Genomic DNA, 23,576 nt, shown 5'->3' on the forward strand with positions numbered 1-23,576 from the left:
TGCAGTTGAGAGAGCACCTGGGACAACAGTTTAATGTCTCACTCTTAGATAACTTAGCACAGTCATCAAACTATATTGAAGTTTCAGCTTTGATTGTAAACCTAAGTCTATGAGACAGTGTTGAATCCACAACATCATCATTCAGATGAGAAAGCCACCACACATCAAAGCTAACAATGGAAACAATTTGAGGTTAAGGGTTGCCTTGTTTTTCTCTTTCAATAAGCACCAGTAAAAACCTATTTGTTTCAAATGGAGATTTCTCCACTAGCACATATCTATTCACCAAAAACTATGGAAGGTCAGAGATCTGAATCATTAACTCTCTTTTACTCTTCATAGATGCTGCCTATCCTCCTGTGTATGTTTAGTGTTTTCTGTTTTTACTATTCTTTTAGACGCCAGCTTTGTAGTATATTTCGTGCTTGGAGGAATATAAGACGTGCAATTTTCTCAGCATGAAAACAAGCAAAGTTTTTAATGAGACAGAGATGTAGCTTGTGACTGTTAATTGCTGGAAACCTAGCTTTGAAATGTTATGGAACTTGCTTAGCAACTCTTTATGGATTTGATTTCTGTAATCACAGATCTGGGTGTTTGAAGAAAAAAAACTCTCAAAAGCTGCAAATCTCCCTGTCTCAGTAGAGGTTCTAGAAAACTCTATAACATTCCAAGTATCACTATTTCTGACTACCTTATAAACCATAAAACATTGAACTGAGACTATTATTCTGATTGCATGCTATAGGAGGAATATTATTAAATTGGAGAGGGTTCAGAAAAGATTTATCAGAATGTTGCCAGGAATAGAAGGTTTAAATTATGGGGAGAGATTAGATAGGCTGGAACTCTTTTACTGGAGCATAGGAGTTTGAGGGATGACTTTATAGACATTCATAAAACCATGAGGGGAATAGATAAGGTAAACAGGAAAGGTCTTTTCCCTGCCATGGGGGACTTCAAAATCAGAGGGCATTTTCTAAGGTGAGAGGAGAAAGATTTAAAAGGGACCTGAGCAGGACAATTTTTCACACAGGGATGATTCGTGTGTGGAATAAACCACAGGAAGTAATAGATGCAGGGACAGTTACAACATTTAAAAGACATTTGGAAAGGTACATGAATAGGAAAGGTTTAGAGGGATATGGACCAAATGCAGACAAGTGTGACTAGTTTAGCTTGGGAAATTTGGTTGGCATGGATGAGTTTGACTGAAGGGTCTGTTTTCATGCTGTATGACTCTATGACTCAATGATTCTAAGTAAAGTGTGTTATGATTGCAATTCAGATAGAATCACATGGTAGTAAGGTAATTATAAGCATGAAAGGCCAAATATCCTATCTTATATCATCCGTACAATAAAATCTCTCCTAAATTCTAATTATTTAGATTAGTGAGATATGTGGGAGTGAATGCAGAATTTATTTGTCTGCAATATGGGATAAACTTATAATACTGTTCTGTAAAACAGGTTTACTATATTAGTTATCCAATACACAGAACTGAGATCTCAGTACATATAGAGCAAACAGATTTTATGTAGATTTGTCGATTTTCCTTGACAGTTGTATTTGGAGGGTCTTAAGCTAAGTGAGAATTTCTGTATGTGGCTGACAAAAAGAGGTATTTCACAAGTTAAAATATGGTAATGTTGGCCACTGTCATGAGCATGAAATGTGCTGTAGGTTAAATTGGCAGCTCCGCTAACAGTGAGGAAGAAGCTGTTCTTGAATCTGTTTCAAACTTTTGTATCTTCTGCCTGATGGAAGAGGGTGGAAGAGAGTCTAGCCAGGATGGGGAGGGTCTTGGGTTATGTTGGCTCCTTGCTTGAGGCAGCAGGAAGTGTAGACAGAGTCAATCAAAGGAAGTTTGGTTTTTGTGATGGACTAGGCTGTATTCACAACTCTGTAATTTCTTGCGGCCTTGGGCAGAGCTGTTGCCATACCAAGCTGTGACAAATCCAAAAAGCTTTCCATGGTGCATCTATGAAAATTGGTAAGAGTTATTGTGGACATGCTGACTTTTTATAGCTTTCTGAGGAAGTAGAGGCATTGGTGTGCTTTCTTGACTATAGCATGATGTGGATGGACCTGGGTAGATTGTTGGCAATGTTTTCTCCTAGGAGCTTGAAGATCTCAAGCACCTCCACCTCAGCACCATTGAAACAGATAGACGTGTCCTCCACACTGCTTCCTAAGTTGACAACCAGCTTCTTTGTTTGCTGACATTGAGGGAGAGAATCACCATACCACTAAGTAGTATATCTCTTTCCTGTTCTCTGTCCTGTCATTGCTTGAGATCTGACCCACTACGGTTGTGTCATCAGCAAATTTGTAAATGGAGTTAGAGCAGAATTTGGCCACATAGTCATGAATGTATAAGGAGTATGGTAAGGGGCTGAACACACAGCCTTGTGGGCACTGATGTTGAGGATTATTGTGGAAGAGGTATTGTCACCTATCCTTATCGATGGTGGTCTGTGGGTCAGGAAGTCAAGGATCCAGTTACAAAGCGGGGGAGCAAAGTCCTAGGTCTTGGAGTTTGGAGAGAGTTTGCTACGCAGCCTGCACTGCATTTATCTAATGTTAACTATATCTATGGCTTAAGCTGGAAAGCTCAAAGTACATGTTTCTCAGGATTGTGTTTAACTTCCATTTTTCTAATTCACTGTGGCGCAAAGCCCTGATGTGCCTTTAGTCTTTTTTCACTAATTGTAGTTACCTTTAGACAAATTCATCCTTTTTGTTTATTAGGGGAGAGGAGAGGGTAATGATATTTCATTTCTTTTCACCCTTTTCTTTCTTAACCTGAGTGGGAACATCAGAGGGTCTAATGAAGACAATGTTATATGAATATACCGCACTGCAGAACTAGCAAAGAAATGAATGTAAAAAATTTTAAAATCTGATAAGAGCACCACAAAAACAGAAATTGCTAGGAAAACTCAGCATGTCTAGCAGCATCTGTGGAGAGAAAGCAGGATTAATATTTCAGGTCCAGTGTCCTTTCTTCAAAACAATTAGATAGCTGGGCTATGAGAACAAAATATGGTGGAAATACTGAACATGCCAGTGGGCATCAGTGCAGTGGGCAATATTACTTCAGATGAAGACTGCAGTCACTGTCTGATTTCCTGTCTGAAAAATTGCAGTATTTTCTCAGCCTGTTTCACGTTTCCAGAAATGCTGAGGAACCCTGTATTTAGGGCTTTGTAACTGAAGCCATTGATATAATCAACATTAGATAGACACGGTGCAGGCTGTGTAACAAAGGAATACTCCATTTCTCTACTGCAGTTATTTGAATGGCATGAGTACCCTCCTGGCACAAGCCTGTGCATGAATTACTGATGTATAAGTGTCTGATTGACTTGAGTACAGTAAGCACCATCTAGTGTGATGACATTATAGGGACTTAGTTGGAATTAAGAATGAGCAGGTGGTAGACAAATCCTGGGATTAATGTGCTCCTTGTAATCTCTGCAGTATCATAGATTATGTTCACGTATCCTGTAAATAGTTGCTCTAATGCAAAAAACTTCATATTGCTTGGACACTTCTATTTAGACCAAAAGGTTGGATGGACTAATCCACATGAGACCACTTTGTGCTGGAAGGAGCCTGTACACAACAATTACTACTCCCACAGCATTACCATTGATCCTTATCGACGATATATTTTTAAAAATATTCAGGTGACTTGAAGTGTACAGGCCTTTATGAGTGTATATGCATCTTTAAAACAAATATGCCGTGACTGTAAGATTCAGGTTTACTCCAATTGTACTGCTATTGTTAACATAAGCCTGCTGTTTCCTCAGTCTTCACATTCTCATTTCAAGATGAAAACAGAAAATAGTATTTGCATTGTTTATATTATTCCATTGCTCTTAGTAAATGTCTGCGGTTCCCTCGTGTTCCATAACTACCATAATATCTTCAGGATAGAATTCTATTTCTTATCAAACATCTGGTAGCAAACACAAGTAATTGCAGAATTAACGACAGCTAGCTGTGAAGTTGGAGGAGGAGGCTGAGAAGTCAGAAAGACAGGATGTTTAATCTCGATTGTGAAATCATGAGAAGGCAACGTTGGTTACAAAGGAACTTTGTTACTTCGTGTGCTGTGTTTTGGGCAGTTTAACAATGACATTATTGTTGACTTTTTTTCTTAAACATTCAGACGCAGTAATCTGAAATTTGAAAAAAAGGAGCAGAAATTGTGCCATTTTGAGGACAGAAAATGGGAAGAAATTAAGGCACAGCCTTGTTTGTGCTCCAAGGCGTTAAACGTTCCAATACCACATTTCAGGCATCGTGGAGGTGCCAAAAAAGGGAAAGAAACCCCTGATATGTGCAAAGATGAAGCCTGACAACTCATAGTATCACAGCGAGAAATAAGGAGGGTTTCTGAGAGCGCAGTTGATGTTCCAATCAGGTTTTGCTCGTGTGGGTATGGTAAAGCACGTGATTGCCAATGTAAGGTAAATGTTTACCTCTTCTGTTTGAGATAGGAAGAGCAGGAGAACTTCTTACAGACTCCTTTACCCTGCTCTCTGGTTGTTTTGTTTCAAACAAAGTGGGTAAAGAAAGTTAATGCAGGTGAATTTGAAATATTGTGTGAAAGATTAATTGTGCAATGATCAGAGCCAGGAAAAGCACAAAAGATTCTGAGCAAAAAGTTAGACTGTGGGAATAGTTTAGCTAAACCCACTGGTTGGCTATGAAGCTAAAATCTTTCTGTAGAATTTCATTTAATTTGGCATTGCTGGAGTCTAATAAGAAAAAAGAGAATTGTTAGCATTATGTGCTCACCTATAGTAGCTACTAATTAATTTTCTGCCAAGTTTGAACACTGTTATGTTTTTGAACTGGAATTAGAATGTCTAAACACAGTACTGTAAACACTTGGAAAGCTCCTAGCTCTGTGTTCTCCTGAAAGCAGTAGTGTTAACATAATGATTCTTGGACCTGCCTAACACATTACACAATGTTTTCTTGAATTATTCTACAGTTGTGTTTTTCCGAGTTACAACACTGAAGAAGCATATCACGCATATGAATGCATAGGTATGACTAGACAGTCATCATAAATGGAAATTTTGAGATGCAGTTGTTATAAAGTTGAAGGCATGTACTGTACCTTTAAGAGAGAGTGAAAGCTGGCAAGCACCTGTCATGTGACTGACTAACAGGCACAAAGTGTACTGAACAATTTGAAGATGTAATATTTGGCTGTAAACTAGACACCTGAGTTGTTTTCACAGCAGTTCAAATTTAACCAGTCAGTTTAAATTATGCCCCAAGATACTAAAACCCAATCAAATTTGAATTTTACTGTTTTGACAACATGGAACCAATGAGACAATCTGATGCTTGGGACATAAAATGCAGGCATTATGGACAGTTAGCCAGGAGAAAAGAGTACCACCTGCCATTGTCAGACAGACTGCTCAAAAACACTCTCTGTCAAAACACCTTTGCAGCCAAAGACTGAAGATGACCCAGGGAAATCCACAAACAGAGGAAGATTAATATCGCAGACAACAGCCGCTGTATGGTTTTGAAAACATTAAGTTGCTGTAAATTTAATAGGGGCTTTATTGGATCAGTAGATTGTTTTAGAGTGGGAGGTAGATAATAAATCTTTAAGAGAAAGGAGGTTTAGTGTTGTAAATAGTTGTTGTTTAATGTTCACTTTTGGAGTGAAAGAATAAAATTGTTATTTTTTCTTTAAATACTCAGTATTTGGGTAGTTGTCTGTCACTCATAATTTAACAGATTATGAGGTGTGGTGAGCTTTTCTGTATGTTGGGTTCAATTAGCAAAGGGCTTACCTCCGTATTGTAACAGTTTGGGGGCACAGGTCCAGGATTTGGACAGGTTTAGACAGATCCAGTCTGTGATTTGGACAGATTTTTACAGATTTGGGGTACAAAGATTCCAGCAGATTTAAACACTTGCCGATTAGTGTCCTAGATCTTTAAATAAAATGTAGTTGAGACAATTTGTTTAATTTTGGTTACTTGTGGATGATTAAATTAGAAGTGAGAAAAATGGCTCTTAAGATTGCTAAAGAGGTTCTGGAGTTTGAAGATGATTCCCAAATTTGCCAAGAAAGTTTAGAAGGAAAGAAAAAGACCTTACTTTTAGAATTAACTAAAAGGTTAGCATTGAGTTTAACCAAGGACCAACGTAAAGCTAAAATTGTGAGGAGCTACTCAAACATGTAGGTGTTTCAGAGAAACAGACAAGTGCAGTAGAGTTAGAAAAACTTAAAATGCAATTGAGGCAAATGGAGTTAAAAGATAAACAAAGAGAGAAAGAGAGGGGAAAAATAAAGAGAGAGGAGGTTCTTAGCATGGCAAAGAGAGAGACAAAAAAGAGAAAGAGAAAAAGAAGAAAGGGAGAGAATAAAAGAGAAAAGAAAGAGAAAAGGAGAGAGAATTTGAACTTCTGAATTTGCGACTTATTCAGGAAAATCAAGTTAGCAGGATGGAGATGAAGAGAGAAGGTAGTGATGTATACAAATTTGTTAAAACATTGCCACACTTTGATGAGAAAGATGTCAAAGCCTTCTTTATTTCATTGGAAAAATTGGCTAGGCAGATGGAGTGGTCAGAGGACTTGTGGGTAATACAACTGGTAGGCAGAGCTGGTGAGGTATTTGCAGCGTTGTCAGATGAGGGGGTCAAGAGATAATGAAGTGGTCAAACAGGCTACTTTGAGTGCTTATGAATTGGTACCAGAAGCATATAGACGTCGTTCAGAAACATAAAGAATGAATCAGGTCAGACTAATGTTGAGTTTGAAAGAATTAAACATAGTCATTTTGATTGATGGATGTGGACCTTAAAAATAGATAAGTCCTCTGAGGCTCTAAGGCATATTATTCTGCTGGAGGATTATTCTGCTCTAAACTCACTTCCAGAGACAGTAAGAATTCACATGGAGGAACAGAAAGTTCGAGAAGTGACGGGAGCAGCAGAGATGACAGATGAATATGCATTGGTGCATAAGGCAAAGTTTAGCTTCTGGCAAGAATTTCATCCTGTGAGGGATAGAAATTGGGAGAAGGGGACATCCTACATGATGAAACAAAGCGAAGAGCGCACTAGTAAGAGTTTACCACAGGTTACAAAAGAAGCCCAGGAAGGTGGAAATGAGATGAAAGACCTCAGGTGTTTCCACTGTGGTAAAGTGGGACACATAAAGCCGCATTGCTGGTCATTAAAGAAAGGCACTGTGGGAAAAGATGCAGTTAAAGAAGCTAAGCCAATGGCATTAGTAAAAGTAGTCAAGGAAACCCGAAGAAAGGTCGACGAGCTGCAGGAGAGTGCACAGCCTAGACAGGGGCTGGGTATGGAGTTAGTGCCTGATCTCTATAAAGAATTCACCTCTGTGTGTAAAGTATACTCAGAAAGCATGGGACGGCATGGTGGCGGGGAGGAAACAAGAAGTCATATTTTTGAGAGATTGAAAGATACAGGATCTAACCAGTCTCTAATAGTGAGAGATGAATGTATTTGCACTCTTTCTGACATGTTACCCGAGAGAGTGGTAATTTGTGAGATAGATAGACACACATTTTGCATTCCCTATGTAAGACTGGATTGGAGTGCCAACTTAAGACTGGGGAAGTTACTGTGGGAGTGATTGACAGGGTGTCAATTCCAGGAATCCAGTTTCTTCTCAGGAATGATTTAACAGGATCCAAGGTGGGAGTGACACCCCTTGTTGTAGAGCAGCCAAAGGAAGACTAGGAAACTGAGGAGCTAAAAGAAAAATACCCTTGTATTTCCCAGACTGTGCAGTAACAAGATCCCACTATCATAGCATGAAGCAAAAACTAAAGAGAAAGATGAAGGAGTTGAGGTTCAGTTAGTGAATATCCTGTTTGATGTAATGGTGCAGGAAAAATCTGAACAGGCAGAGGGTCAGACAGAAGTGTCATGAGGACCAGTGGGGTTCTGTCCTGGTGGCGGTTGGAGGGGAGGTGTAGTCAAGGTGTACCTCCTCCCACCCTGCCCCCTGTAAAAACGCCATCCCATTCTCCCAATTCCTTCGTCTCCGCCGCATCTGCTCCCAGGAGGACCAGTTCCAAAACCGTACAACCCAGATGGCCTCCTTCTTCAAGGACCGCAATTTCCCCCCCGAACTGGTCGACGATGCCCTCCACCGTATCTCTTCCACTTCCCGCTCCTCCGCCCTTGAGCCCCGCCCCTCCAAACCCCACCAGGACAGAACCCCACTGGTCCACACCTACCACCCCACCAATCTCCATGTACAGCGCATCACCCGCCGTCACTTCCGCCACCTCCAAACAGAAATCTCCATGTACAGCGCATCATCCGCCGTCACTTCCGCCACCCCCAAACAGACCCCAGCACCAAGGATATATTTCCCTCCCCTCCCCTACCAGCTTTCCGTAGAGACCACTCCCTCCGCCACCCCCTTGTCAGATCCACACCCCCCACCGACCCAACCACCACTCCCGGCACCTTCCCTTGCAACCGCAGGAGGTGCAACACTTGCGCCCACACCTCCCCCCTCACTTCTCTCCAAGGCCCCAAGGGAAACTTCCATATCCGCCACAGATTCACCTGCACCTCCACCCACATCATCTACTGCATCCGCTGCAGCCGGTGTGGCCTCCTCTATATTGGGGAGACAGACCGCCTACTTGCGGAGCGATTCAGAGAGCACCTCTGGGCCACCCGGACGAACCAACCCAACCAACCTGTGGCACAGCATTTCAACTCCCCCTCCCACTCCACCGAGGATATGCAGGTCATTGGACTCATCCACCGCCAAACCACAACAACCCGACGGTCGGAGGAGGAGCATCTTATCTTCCGACTGGGAACCCACCAACCACAGGGGATGAACTTGGACTTCACCAGTTTCTTCATCCCCCCCTCCCCCCACCTTGTCTCAGCCAGATCCCTCCAGCCCGGCACCGCCTTCCTGACCTGCAGTCTTCTTCTTGACCTCTCCGCCTCCATCCTACTCCGACCTATCACCCTCACCTTGACCTCTTTCCACCTATCACATTTCCAACGCCCCTCCCCCAAGTTTCTCCTCCCTACCTTTTATCTTAGCCTGCTGAACGCACTTTCCTCATTCCTGATGAAGGGCTTATGCCCGAAACGTCGATTCTCCTGTTCCTTGGATGCTGCCTGACCTGCTGTGCTTTACCAGCAACACACTAAAGAAGCAGGTGTTAGTTACTGCCCTACAAAGTGAGGAATCAAATCCAGCTGTTGTGGAGTTTGACGTGCCTCAATATGCATTAAACAATGAAGAAGTCATTGAGGAGTGGAATAGATTAGTAAACTATCTGTCTCAGGAGAATAGAACACTGTTGAAAGGCTTGTTGCAGCAGTATGGGGACATATGCAGGAATAAGATGGGGAGGTTCAATGCCATTGTGCATGTGGTAGATGTAGGGAATGCTATTCCAAAGAAACAACACACCTGCAGGCTTAATCCTTTCAAAGACACAAAAGTCCAGAAAGGAGTGGATTCGATGCTCAATGAAGATATCATTGAACTGAGTCAGAGTGAATGAAATTCACTGATTGTGTTAGTTCCCAAACCTGACGGGACTCAACGATTTTGTGTGGACTATCAGAAGGTCAACGTCATAACAACATCGGACTCATATCCAATACTAAGATTGGAGGACAGTATTGAGAAAGTTCGACAAGCCAGTTACATCACAAAGTTGGAATTACAGTGTGGTTACTGGCAGGTGCCTTTATGAGAGAAAGCAAAAGGAATTTCTGCGTTTGTAACCCCAAGTGGGCTTTTTCAATTCAAAGTGATGCCCTTTGGAATGAAAACACACCAGCCAAATTCCAAAGATGCATGAACAGAGTTGTGGCTGGGTTAACAAACTGTGCAGTCTATCTGTATGATGTAGTGATCATTGATGGGTCCTGGAAAGATCACATGGTACAGTTGTTAGAGCTCTTTGAATGATTAAAAGAAGCAAAATCGGTAATAAATTTAAAGAACACAGAATTCGCGAATGCAGAGGTGACATTCTTGTGACATAACATCAGCCATGGAAGACCGTGAGGTCTGCAGATGCTGGAGATCAGAGTCGAGAGTGTGTTGCTGGAAACATACAACAGGTCAGGCAGCATCCGAGGAATAGGAAAATCGATGTTTCAGGCCAGAGCCATGGAAGGTTGATCCCAAGGAATGCACAGACGAAGGCCATGGAGGAATTTCCACGACCAACCTCAAAGAAAGAGGTGCTTCGATTTTTGGTATTAAGCGGATTCTATCAGAAGTTTGTTCCAAACATCAGCAGCCTAGTGGCACCGTTAACAGATTTGCTGAAGAAGAACATAAAACTTCAGTAGACAGAACAATGTCAGGAGGCATTTGACAATTTAAAAGCAATATTAACCACCACACCAGTTTTAGCTACACCAAAAGTTTTGAAACCCTTCAAAGTTGCAATCGATGCTCGTGACATAGGAGTTGAAGCTACAGGAAGATGATGATGGAATTGAACTGCCAATTGGTTACTTTTCAAAGAAACTCAACACCCACCAGAGAAAATACTCTGTGATCGAAAAGGAATTGTTAAGTTTGATACTGGCATTACAACATTTTCATGTTTATATGACAAACAATGTGTCAGAGATGGTTGTGTACACAGATCACAATATTCTTGCATTCTTGGAATGATTTAAAGACAAGAATATGAGATCACTTCATTGGAGTCTTATGTTACAGACTTTTAATTTACAAATCATACATGTTGCGGGTCATAAGAATGTGATAACAGATGCATTATCGCTGATTTAACCGACAAAATATAAATAAGATTGAACAGATACCAATGACACATACACATGCAGAAGTTAATATGAACTTAAATTAATGTCTAATGTATGTCATGTAATGGGGTTAAGACATAGAAAAAAATGAAGCCATCTTTTCATTATGATGGTTCTTTTTTTTCTTAAGGTGGTGTTATGAAGTTGAAGGTGTGTACTGTACATTTAAGAGAGTGAAAGCTGGCAAGCACCTGACATGTGACTGACTAATAGGCACAAAGTGTACTGGATAATTTGAAGATGTAACATTTGGCTGTAACCTCGATACCTGAGCTGTTTTCACAGCAGTTTGAATATAACCAATCATTTTAAATTATATCCCAAGATATTAAAACCCAATCAAATTTGAATTTTACTGTTTTGACAACATCGAACCAACAAGACAATCTGATGTTTGGGACATAAAAAGCAGGCATTTTGGACAGTTAGCCAGGAGGAAAGAGCCATTGTCAGACAGACGGCACAAAAACTGAAGACTGAAGATGACCCAGGGAAATCCACAAACAGAGGAAGATTAATATCGCAGACAACAGCCGCATATGGTTTTGAAAACATTAAGTTGCTGTAAATTTAATAGGGGCTTTATTGGATCAGTAGATTGTTATAGAGTGGGAGGTAGATAACACATCTTTAAGAGAAAGGAGGCTTAGTGTTGTAAATAGTTGTTGTTTAATGTTCACTTTTGGAGCTAAAAAATAAAATTGTTATTTTTCTTTAAAGAGTGGTATTTGGGTAGTTGTCTGTCACTCATATTTTAACAGATTATGAGGTGTGGTGAGTTTTTCTTTGTGTTTGGTTTAATTTGCAGAGGGGTTTACCACCATGTTGTAACACAATCTAAAACCAGGTATTAGGAATACATTAAAATAGGACCTCATTTGCCAAATGTTTCTGTCTGAGTGTTGATCATTAAAATTCTCATCACAAATGCATCAGGGTATTACTTTTCCGTATAACAGCTTACAAATTAAAAACATTTCTCCAGTGTTTTATATGTTAATGTATTTGTTGGTAAATAAATAAATAAGCAGTATTAAGTAAAAATTCAATATCCAATATGGGGGGATAAAGACTATAGGCTGAATGTTATCAAAAATTGGCTAAGTGTCAATTTTGGAAATTTCATTTAGGATTTCTCTCCATCAATTCTAGTGAGTTATCCTATATAATTCTCCTCTGCTCACCTGATTGTGTATGCACCCTGCCTCTATTGTGCTGCTCTCACATTATCTTGCACATGCCAACAGTGGAATATCTACCACTGTCAGGACCTTCTGGGGCTTCCATTGCCGGTGCCATATATAAAACACAGCTGCCACTCTTGAATAGCCCTTCAGAGTACATGTGTTGTGAGGGAAATGAGAATGAAACACTTCTGAGGGCATGTAGGTGGGACAGATGACACTTCATTGCAAATAGGTACTCACATTTGTAAATGTGTTGCTAATTTCCACCTTCACCTGTCATTGTAACTGCAGCTGTAAACAAAAGGATACACATGTTGTCCGTCCTTAGCCCCTCAGCATGTTTAAACTCTGACAGGATGGGTGCTGCTTTTCCCTAAGTGCCCAGTAAAGCACAGTATCTTGTCATTGTTCAGGACTAACTGTGTCCCACTGCGCTGACTGTAATGAGATGTAACCCTTGACTCTATCTATGCTAAGCACCCAACTGACCCTGTCCAAACCACTGGAGTACTAATCTTGGACAATGCTCTTGACTTACAATATTGGTATCCCCAACTGATGACAGTCATACTTCACCTGACTGAGGACTGCTCCCCTTAGCCTTTCAGATATGGTCATTTGGTTGAAGTGCGTGCAATGCGATTTCCACATAAATTTCTAGCAGATGTTGTAGATATGACATTAGCATAGCATGCTGTCATTAAGCAACATGTCTGGCTTCTAGACTGATGACTGTAAATATGACAAGCTGCCTGCCTTTTTATCTGTGCTAAGAGATAAAGTAAGATAAAAGTATGAACCTGCAGGATCTTAATGACATGGCAATGTGCTAAAAGGCAAGGCAGAGATGTTGTAAGCACCCAATGGGTGCAGAGTGAGTGAGCTCTAAGAGAGGAAGTGAAGAAACCTGGGAAACATTGTAAACGAGAATCATGCCTGACCCTGATACAAAGTGACTATCAGCAGCATTGCAATGCAAGGGGTCAGTCCAAAGTGCAGCATTGAAGTGGGTAGCTGTATTTTAAATGTGTTGGGGATATGCTATGATGATACAGTGAGGCTGTTGTGCTTCTGATGCTGACCACCAAGACAGGGTGGGGGAAAGGCTTCAGGTGGTCATTAACCATGGAGCATGTCCTGAGGTGTTGGAAACTGCTGGCCAGAATGAAGGTCTACTGGAGCAAGTAGTGAACTGGAGCCACAAGGCAGCTGCTGTGGGCTTCATGTTGGGAGCTGTCACTGTCTAGTTTCTCTCTACTGTGTGGGAGAATAGCAAAATACATATAGGGAGAGGCTGAATAGGCTAGGACTGATTTTCCTGGAGTGTTGGAGGCTGAGGGGTGACCTTATAGAGGTTTATAAAATCATGAAGGGCATGAATAGGGTAAATAGACAAGATATTTTCCCTGGGGTGAGGGAGAGCAGAACTAGAGGGCATAGGTTTAGGGTGAGAGGGGAAAGATATAAAAGAGACCCAAGAGGGTGTTACATGTATGGAATGAGCTGCCAGAGGAAGTAGTGGAGGCTAGTACAATCGCAACATTTAAAAGGCATTTGGATGGGTATATGAATAGGAAGGGTTTGGAGGGATATGGGCTAGGTGCTGGCAGGTGGGACTAGATTCGGTTGGGATATCTGTTTGGCATGGATAAGTAGGACCAAAGGGTCTGGTTCTGTGCTGTACATCTCTGTGAATCTATGGCTCTATGAGATAAGATAGGTAATAATGAGACGTTAGTGCATGCAAGTATATCGCTCACTAGTGAGATTCTTATCCCATTGTTAAAACCTTGGGTGGAAGATTTGATTTATTTTCTTCTTGACTTCAAGAATCTCATTTTTCCAATCTCGCCATTTCTTCCCAAATGACCAGCCATTACCCATGTCATTCAGGGACTAGGAAAATTCTTGGACTTAAAGTTCCCATTCACAACTAACTGAGCAAGCCAGCAATTGCCTCCCACAAAGCCTTTGCAACTTGCTTCAGAAGAGCTGTTATTTAAGCCTCCAATTACTAGTTCCATTTTATTTATTTCCAATGACAAAGCAGAGATATGAAGTAAAAATTCATGCTCTGCAGTAGTGTCTCTGATGCTCCTATAGTTAAACAGAGAAGTATCAGGATCAGTTTCATATGCATCTGCAACCACAGGGCAGGCCAGATTGTTCTGTATGCTTTAACTGTAGCAGCAGCTACAGTATAATTCTATAGCAACAAAATCAAATTATGCATTCCAGACAAATTCTAGTCCCCATTGAGACCAATTAGTATTCTGGTCCAACTCACTGTGTTGTGGATGAACACTGCTGGTATTAATAGCAAAGGGGATGTTGCAAAGTCTAAGTTTGTTCAGGAAGGAAATGAAGTAAAATCTGGAATTTGAGTAACAGCAAGTAAACCCATTAATCTGGAGCCAGCATTGAGATGGAGGGAATCAGATGTAGAGTTTCATGGGAGTTATGGGGTGGGGAGTGGGGGAAGTGCTCTGGAGAATGTCCATAAAAGGGGAGATTTGATAAACAGAAAGGACAAAGACACAGAACTGGGCAGCAATGATAATCAGAGTGAGAATGGTCAGAGTGTAGGAAGATAAGAGTGCACCAGCAAATAAAGTTACAGTAGGGAAAAATATTAAAAATACAGAAGAAAGGACTTTTTGTGTGAGTGCATAAAGCGTGAATTGATAACACAAATCAAAACAAGTGTGATTTAATAACCATTGGTGACATAGTTGCTAGGTTACCATCACTGGGATCGGAACAATCAAAGCTATTTGGTATTTTGAAGAACAGGAAAAGAGGAAAAGGATATAGGTTAGTTCTGTTAATCATGGCTTAAATCTGTATTAGCGTGAGAAATTACCTTAGTTCAGAGAATCAAAATATACAATTAATTTGGATGGAGATAAGTAATAGTAAAGGAAAGAATCACTGTTAGAGGTGGTTTATAGACCTCCTGAAAGTATTTACGCTGCATATAAAACAAGAAAAAATGGCAGCTTTTCATAAGAGTACTGCAATAATCATGTGGGAGTTTGACCTTCATATGGATCAGACCAATCAAATTTGTAAATATTCAGGACAGTTTCTTGGACCAATATGTATTAGAACCTCCCAGACTGTTTTAGACCTGACACTATTATACAGGATTAATATATGACCTTATACTAAGGTATCCTGTAAGTAACAGCAATCACAATATGATAGAATTTCATATTCATTTTGAAGGTGAAAAATTGGGTTTGAAACTAGTTTATGGGATTGTAAACTGAAAGACATTACCAGGGTGTGAATACAGAGTTTGCTAAAATGTCCAGGGAAAATAAGTTAAAATATTAAAATAATAGAGAAACAGTGAAAAATATTTAATGAGACATTTCATAACTAGAATAAAATTATACTCAATTGAGAAAGACAGTGAAAAAATGGCACCAACTATGACTATCTAAGGAACTTAATAGTGTCAAATTGAAAGAAAGGATAGGTCATGCTGCAAAGTTCATAGAATCTGTACATTGTGGAAATAGGCCATTCGGTCCAACAAATCCACACCGACCCTCTGAAAAGTATCCCACCCAGACCCATTCCCCTACTCTATTACTTTACATTTCCCCCGACTAATGCACCTAACCTACACATCCCTGAATTCTATGGGCAATTTAGCATGGCCAATTCACCTAACCTACACATCTTTGGATTGTGAGAGGAAACCTACACAGATACAGGGAGAATGTACAAACTCTACACAGATAGGCACCTGAGGCTGGAATCAAATCCAGGTCCCTGGCACTCTGAGGCAGCAGTGCTGACCACTGAGCCACTGTGCCACAGAGTTCAGCAGCAGGTCAAAGATAAATTGGGAAGATTTAGAAACTAAAAAACAACAAAGAGAGAAATTGGAGTAGGTGTGAAAACAAGCAAGAAAAATACTAGACAAGAGTAGTGGTGTAGTGTCAGTGTCTTTTTGTCTAATAGAGGATGAAACTAGAAACTAGTAATGTGAAACAATGGCACAGCAGAGGCTTTGAACAAGTATTTTGTCTGTTTTCAGAGTAGAAGGCACAAAATCATCCCAGAAATTATAGAAAATCAAGAGGTCAAAGGGAGAGAGGAACTTAAAACAATCACAATTACTAGATTAAAAGTATACTGGGAAAAATAATGGGACTGAAGGCTGACAAATGCCCTGGAACTGAAGGCCAGAGAGCAGAGGACGGAGTTCTCTTTCTCAGAGAGCAGTAGAAGCTGCATCACTAAATATATTCAATACTGAATTAGACTGATTTTTTGTTTGACAATGGATTCAAAAGTGGAATTAAGGACCCAATCAGATCAGCTATAAGCATATTGAATGATGGAGCAAGCTTAAGATCATGAGACTGTAAGATGTTGGAGCACAGCAGACCATTTAGTCCATTGAGCCTGCTCCATAATTCAATGTGATCATGTCTGATCTGATAATCCTCTATTCTACTTATCTGTCTTTCCCACATAACCCTTCGCTCCTTTACTTTATTCAGTTTTGTTTCTCTCTCTGACACTAATACAAATTGTTTTCTTTCCTTATTCTAAATCAATGTTAAATCCATAAAAATGTCTTGCCTTTTACTAAGAAACACATGCTAAATAAATAAGAGTGCACAAGGGCTAAGATCAAATCTGGCTCCACTCACCATACCTTACCAAACTCATTAAATACCGACCCTACTACTCACCAGATTCTAACCCTGCCAGTACCTGGAACAACTCATTACTGCTGGGATATCCCAGAATGGACTGGCATCCCTGGCATCAGCACAATCTTTAAAATCCTGTTGTGCAATTGGACAGGTACTGTTAATCTGGAGCTGCCTTGCACAGGGTTCTGATCCTTGCCCTGGATCTGGCAGGCAAGGAGAAATTGGTACCCTGCTTTGTGGCAGGGACAGCGTGGTGCAGATGTAGGATGTTCTCTTGGCCCAGTATCAGCAGTGGAGGCCACAAAACCAGATCATGCCAGGCTGATCTGAGATTGCCATCTGGATCAGTATGGTTCCAGCCATCAGGAGAAGTGCACAACAATGTGGGAAGAAGGTCAATGATCTTCTCCACTTCACCAGAATAAGTGCCACTCTCTACCTCAAACTCACTCTATCTCTCCTTCTGCACAAACATCCCATCAAGGCTCATGCTCTACTACTCTTTCTATTACATACAACATCTTCCCCACTCACTGTCACTCACCCCATCTCTGACAGCATTAACTTTGCATTCCCTCTATGTTGTCTGTGCACCTGCTCAGAACACCTTCCTATGTGCGCCAAAAATAACAGCTTGCAACTTCTTTAATACCTGCCTCTCTCTCATTTCAGGAGGGAAACAGTCCAGATAGGTCAGAAAGGGTCAAGTCATGTGGTGGGCTGCCCGACATGTGGCTCCTCACTTCTTATGAGGAGATGATTCTGATTCTGACTGCTCCGAATGATTGACTGACGCAGCCCAAGCCCCTTGACTGGTACTGGAGCGTCCCTTAGATCTCTGTCTGGGATGTCCTGACTAGTTTATTTCTCTTGACTGAGGCCTGCTGACAACCATGACAAGTTGGCTTTGTGCTAAGTAATATAGCAGGACTATAAGCCTTGGTATCTCTGGCTGATGGGAAAGGTACAAAAACGAATGGCACAGCATGGATGTTCTCAGCATTAATGTAGGCTCAAAGCAAGTGAGCACTGAGAGCAAGAGAAAAACCAAAAGAAGAAAACCAGCCCAGAATCAGAGCCTGGTCCAGCCCATGAACTGGGTGCATATCCCTAAGCTCAATAGGGAGCATTACAATAATAATTACTGATGCACGCTGAGGTTGAATTTCAGAAAGTGGATTGATGATGTACCAAGAGAGTTCTCAGAGTCTGGCACATATTGGATGCCAATGTCTGTGAATTGGAGGTGCAATGGCCGGTGAGCATGGAATATGCCCTGTAATGTAGGTTTCTGGTGTCCAGTATGAAGGTCTCCTAAATCAGGCAGTGAGTTAAAATTACCAGATACTCTGACTTCCGTGTCGAGAGTTCTCAGTGTCAAGTTTGTTTGCAGCAGGGAGCAGGATGGGAAGCTGCACGTTAATGAGGTGGGATGTGCCAGTAGGAAGAGCCTTAACAAGCAATGATCAATTCCCATATGTAGGCAACATGTAGCTCTGTAGCAAGAATCTCACATTGATGCCCAGAACATGGCTAAAAGATACAGCAAGTTGGTCCCCATGTTGAGGTGGACTTCACTCAACTTCTCATGACACACTTCTTACCCATATCCTTCCTATCAGGATCTGCCCACCTAATTTTAACCTGTGTCCCCTATTCCTGGTCACCCTATAAGTGGAATCAACTCTTTAGCAGCAACCCTATCAAGTCCTCTCAGAATCTTGTTTGTTCATTTTTCTAAACTCCAATGAGTATAGGCCTAACTTACTCAATCTTTTGATTTAGAGTCATAGAGTCATAGAGATGTACAGTACAAAAATAGATACTGCTGTCCAACTTGTCCATGATGACCAGATATCCCAAGCTAATCCAGTCCCACTTGCCAGCACCCGGTCCATAGCCCTCTAACCCCTTCCTATTCATGTACCCATCCAGATGCCTTTTAAATGTTGCAATTGTACCAGCCTCCACCACTTCCTCTGGCAGTTCATTCCATACACACACCACTCTCTGCATGAAAAAGTTGCCCCTTAGGTCTCTTTTATATCCTTCCCCTCTTGCCCTAAACCTATGCCCTCTAATTCTGGACTCCCTCACCCAGGGAAAAGACTTTGTCTATTTATCCTATCCATGCTCTTAATGATTTTATAAACCTCTCTAAGGTCACCCTTCAGCCTCCGATACTCCAGGGAAAACACCCCCAGCCTATTGAACCTCTTCCTATAGCTCAAATCCTCCAACCCTGGCACTATCCTTGTAAATCCTTTTTGAACCCTTTCAAATTTCACAACATCCTTCCAATAGGAAGGAGACCAGAATTGCATGCAATATTCCAAAAGTGGCCTAACCAACATCCTGTACAGCCATAACATGACCTCCCAACTCCTACACTCAATGCTCTGACCACTTGATTTGATTTAATTTATTATTGTCACATATGCCAAGAGACAGTGAAAAATATGGTTCTGTGTGCTAACCAGACAAGTCATACATCAGAGCAATTGAACAAAATGCAGAATATAGTGTTACAGTTACAGAGAAGATGCGAAGAAAGATCAATTCTAATATATGAGAGGTCCATTCATAAATCTGATAACAACAGGGAAGAAGCTGTTCTTAAATCTGTTGGTATGTGTTTTTAAATTTTGTATCCAATCGCGTTCAGGTGAACATTCAATCAACTGCCTATACTGCAGTCATGTCCTTTATTGCTGTCACAATTTTATTTCTTATAGATTGTGAAAATCTGAAATAATCTTACTTTTAGATATTAATATTGGAGCGGACATTGGGTATATTACTCCAGATCTGACCATGTGATGTAGTAACATAGTTAGTTCAGTGCACACACTTCTAAACGTTATGTCATGGGATGTAGACATCTCTAACATTTCTTGCCCGTTAGATACCTTTGAGGGCAGTTAAGAGTCAACTACACAGTTGGTGTGGAATACTTTTTCTAAGTGACATTAATGGGCTTTTAAGTAAAATAGTTAGTTCAGTGCACAGACTTCGAAACGTTATGTCATGGGATGTAGACATCTCTAACATTTCTTGCCCGTTGGATACCTTTGAGGGCAGTTAAGAGTCAACTACACAGGTGGTGTGGAATACTTTTTCTAAGTGACATTAATGGGCTTTTATGAGAATTGATGATGATTTCTTGGTCACTATTGCTAAGACTAGCTTTTATTTAAGTAGGTTTAAAAATAAATTTAGTAAATTTAAATCCCACCACCTTTATTATGAGTATTTCAGCATCTCCTCACTGAAGAATAGTTTAGTAGTGAGTGATCCTTGTTATGTGTAAATGTGCAGAATAATATAGTTCTTGACTCTTAATGAATAAAACGGTAAAATAACACATTATAATGTTATAATGCAACAGTATAACATAATTGGAAGTATTTCTTCTTAAAATATTCAACTTTCTTGATTTCAAACCTGTTTCTATTTATTCTAGATGGAGAAAGAACACTCGCTTTTCAGTCAAGGAAAACAGGTATAAAACAAACCAGATTTACAATAACATGATTTGTGGAACATATTTAATTACTTCTTCAGATTTCTTAATATTGTAATAATACAAATGGAATTTAACAGATTGTGACAATTTGGCAACATAAAGTGGGAAGGCAAATGCAATGTTTAGAACAAAAAAAAATTAATTATCTGATTTTTGAATGCACAATTGCATGCCTATGGTCAGAGAACAGAAATTAAATTATAACATATATAGTCCCAAACTATGAAAAATGACTGAATCAAATAATGTATGAATCAGTAGATACGTTCTTCACATGCACACTAGTGTTTCCTGCTGTTTTGTTTTCAAGTAATATGATTCCAAATGTTGGATGAGAAAAGCAAAAATGTATAAATGCTTTTAGAAACAAGAACATTCTCTCCTTATTATTCCATCCCTTCTCATTCAGAAACACAAGTGACTATCTCTTCAAATCACATACAGACAGTCTAGTGAAATGGCAATTCCTTTTGATATATTCCATACTGTGTTAAATTTAAGGTGAAAAGTTTAGACCTAACTCCCTGTTTTTATATGACACAATACGAAACAAGTTAAGCCTACACACGTCACTAAATCTGAATAGAATTGGTGAATATAATTAAACTACTATAAATATATGCAAAGAAAAATGTTAAAGAACAAATTGTCAAGGCAATAAGATGTTTGTATACTTAGAAATCTGTTATATTGCTTTATTTGTATAACTTCTCGCAAAGGTCTAGTTTGAAGGATAACCATATCGGTCATAAATTAATCATGTTTAAAGGCCCAAAATGTAAAGGGTACAATTTTATGACAAGGAAGTGCTTGTAAAACCTTTTGACAATCACTTGATATAAAAGCATGACTTGCATCAACATACCAATCAATTGGTTCTACTAACTCTTCTCCTTCAATTATAGAGTTATAGAGTCATAGAGATGTACAGCATGGAAACAGACCCTTCGGTCCAACCCGTCATGCTGATCAGATATCCCAACCCGATCCAGTGCTACCTGCCAGCACCTGGCCCATATCCCTCCAAACCCTTCCTATTCATGTACCCATCCAAATGCCTTTTAAATGTTGCAACTGTACCAGCCTTCACCACTTCCTCTGGCAGCTCATTCCTCTGTGTGAAAACGTACCACCCTCTGTGTGAAAACGTTGCCCCTTAGGTCCCTTTTATATCTTTCCCCTCTCACCCTAAACCTATGCCATCTAATTCTGGCCTCCCCGGCCCCAGGGAAAAGACTTTGTCTATTTACCCTATCCATGCCCCTCATAATTTTGTAAACTTCTATAAGGTCACCCCTCAGCCTCCGACGCACCAGGGAAAACAGCCCCAGCCTGTTCAGCGTCTCCCTCCAGCTCAAATCCTCCAATCCTGGCAACATCCTTGTAAATCTTTTCTGAACCCTTTCAAGTTTCACAACATCTTTCTGATAGGAGGTAGACCAGAATTGCACGCAATATTCCAACAGTGGCCTAACCAATGTCCTTTACAGTCGCAACATGACCTCCCAACTCCTGTATTCAATACTCTGACCAATAAAAGAAAGCAGACCAAACGCCTTCTTCACTATCCTATCTACCTGTGACTCCATTTCTATAGTTTTGAAACATAGTTCAACAATATAAATTAACTTGTATATAAGATGTTTTTAAAAGGTACAGCTATAATGCAAAGGAGGATACTATAGCTCAGGGCAAGTTCTGACGCAAATATTTTATGTAAAATAACTGACTTGGTGTATAATATGTTGCTTGTATCGTTAGGCTTTTTTTAGTGCCTTGTAGGATTCCACAGTCTCATATTATATGTACGGTTTGGACATGAGTATTAGAGCATATTTCAAAATTTGAAGATGTCACAGTACTTAGAAATGTGGCAAATAATGTTTACATATGGTTACAGACTTCAGGAGACTGTTGAAATGTGTTTTACCAATCAATTTTATTGAGGGACTTGAATTAGAAGAGCTGGCCTTTTGACATATTGATGCAAGTCATGCAGTTACATGATGTGACTGCAAGAAAAGGTTTTGCCAAGGTTTTCATTGTCATAAACAGAATCCTTTAAATGAGCAGATGCATACTGGATGTAATTTAATGCCAAAGGATATGAAGTCATACCTTTAGGCAAGAAGAATGGGGAAGGGCAATGTAACTAAATGGTATAATTTTATAATGGGTATAAGGAAAGAGATCTATACCTGGCAGTGAATGTGCACCAGTTTTTGAAGGTGACAGAATATGTTGATGAAATGTTAACTGAAATCCTGCAGCACTTTTTGAAAAATATGTGATAAAATTAGAAAAACTAGGATAGTTCTGCTTAGAACAGAGAAGGTTCAGGGAGATTTAATAGAGGTGCTCAAAATCATAAATGTAGAGAGTAAATAAGGAGAAATCGTTTGGGTAAACAAAAAACCTAAATTCAAGATACTTATCAAAAGAACCAGATGTGAGGTAGGAGAATTTGGGTTTCACAGCAGGTTATGACATTGTAGATACTGCTTGAAAGGGTGGAAGAAGTAGATTATATAATAATCTTCAAGAAAAATTTGTAGAATGCTTGAGTAGTGAACATTTGTAGCATGATGGATTAAGGGCAGGAGGTTGGGAATTGGATAGTTCTAAGACTTAAATTGGAAACAAGGAATGAGTAAGATGCTGAAACCTGTTATTATTTGTGAGATGTCTGTTTGGCAACCACATAATTCATACAGAGAATCAACATTTGCAGTTCCTCTGATCAAGGTAGGAGGAGCAGCTTAGTTGTGGTGAGCTGACAATCCATCGAGATTCAGGATACCAGCACCTGCTGAAATTTGCCTCAGAAAAGAAGTATGGCAGAGTGGATTAATTCATCCTACATCAAATAAAACTTTGCAACCCCTGAACAACCTCACAAATGAACTCAAAATAGTTGACATTAATGTTAGTATGTTGAGACTTAAGAAGAACATGGGCTTCCAAAAAATAAGGTTGAACTTGAAAAGCTCCTTCTTCTATTTTACACTGTCTGCCACATTTTAGTTACAATTAACTATTTTGCTTACCAAAATCATCAGTTAGGTACAGACACTTCAACATGTCTATATTTATAATGGGACCTTCTCAATAAACTGATTTATTAAAGTATTCTGATAGGAATGAAGAAAACATGTTGGGTGCTCAAATTCTGCATTCAAATAAATCCATTAAAAGGCTAAAATTGGAACATTTTCTCCTTCCTGACACCTAGGCCAGCATTTCCTCTGTCGTGGAGTTGCTGCACATGGTGCATCAGGTCAGGGCTCCTGGAATAAAATGAGAGAGTGGACGGGAAATACCAACTTCA

At 40.1% G+C, this 23,576-nt stretch overlaps 1 protein-coding gene across 1 annotated transcript in view; it reads left to right on the forward strand.

Moving 5' to 3' along the window:
* The window catches only part of fgd4a (FYVE, RhoGEF and PH domain containing 4a), a 253,803-nt gene that overhangs the window by 27,983 nt on the left and 202,244 nt on the right, over window positions 1-23,576 (forward strand). The window contains exon 2 of the mRNA XM_043709240.1: window positions 20,186-20,224. Coding sequence (XP_043565175.1) covers window positions 20,186-20,224 — 39 coding nt within the window. The remainder of the gene's footprint in view (window positions 1-20,185; window positions 20,225-23,576) is intronic.

Source organism: Chiloscyllium plagiosum, chromosome 19, assembly GCF_004010195.1.
Source record: "Chiloscyllium plagiosum isolate BGI_BamShark_2017 chromosome 19, ASM401019v2, whole genome shotgun sequence".
NCBI lineage: Eukaryota > Metazoa > Chordata > Chondrichthyes > Orectolobiformes > Hemiscylliidae > Chiloscyllium > Chiloscyllium plagiosum.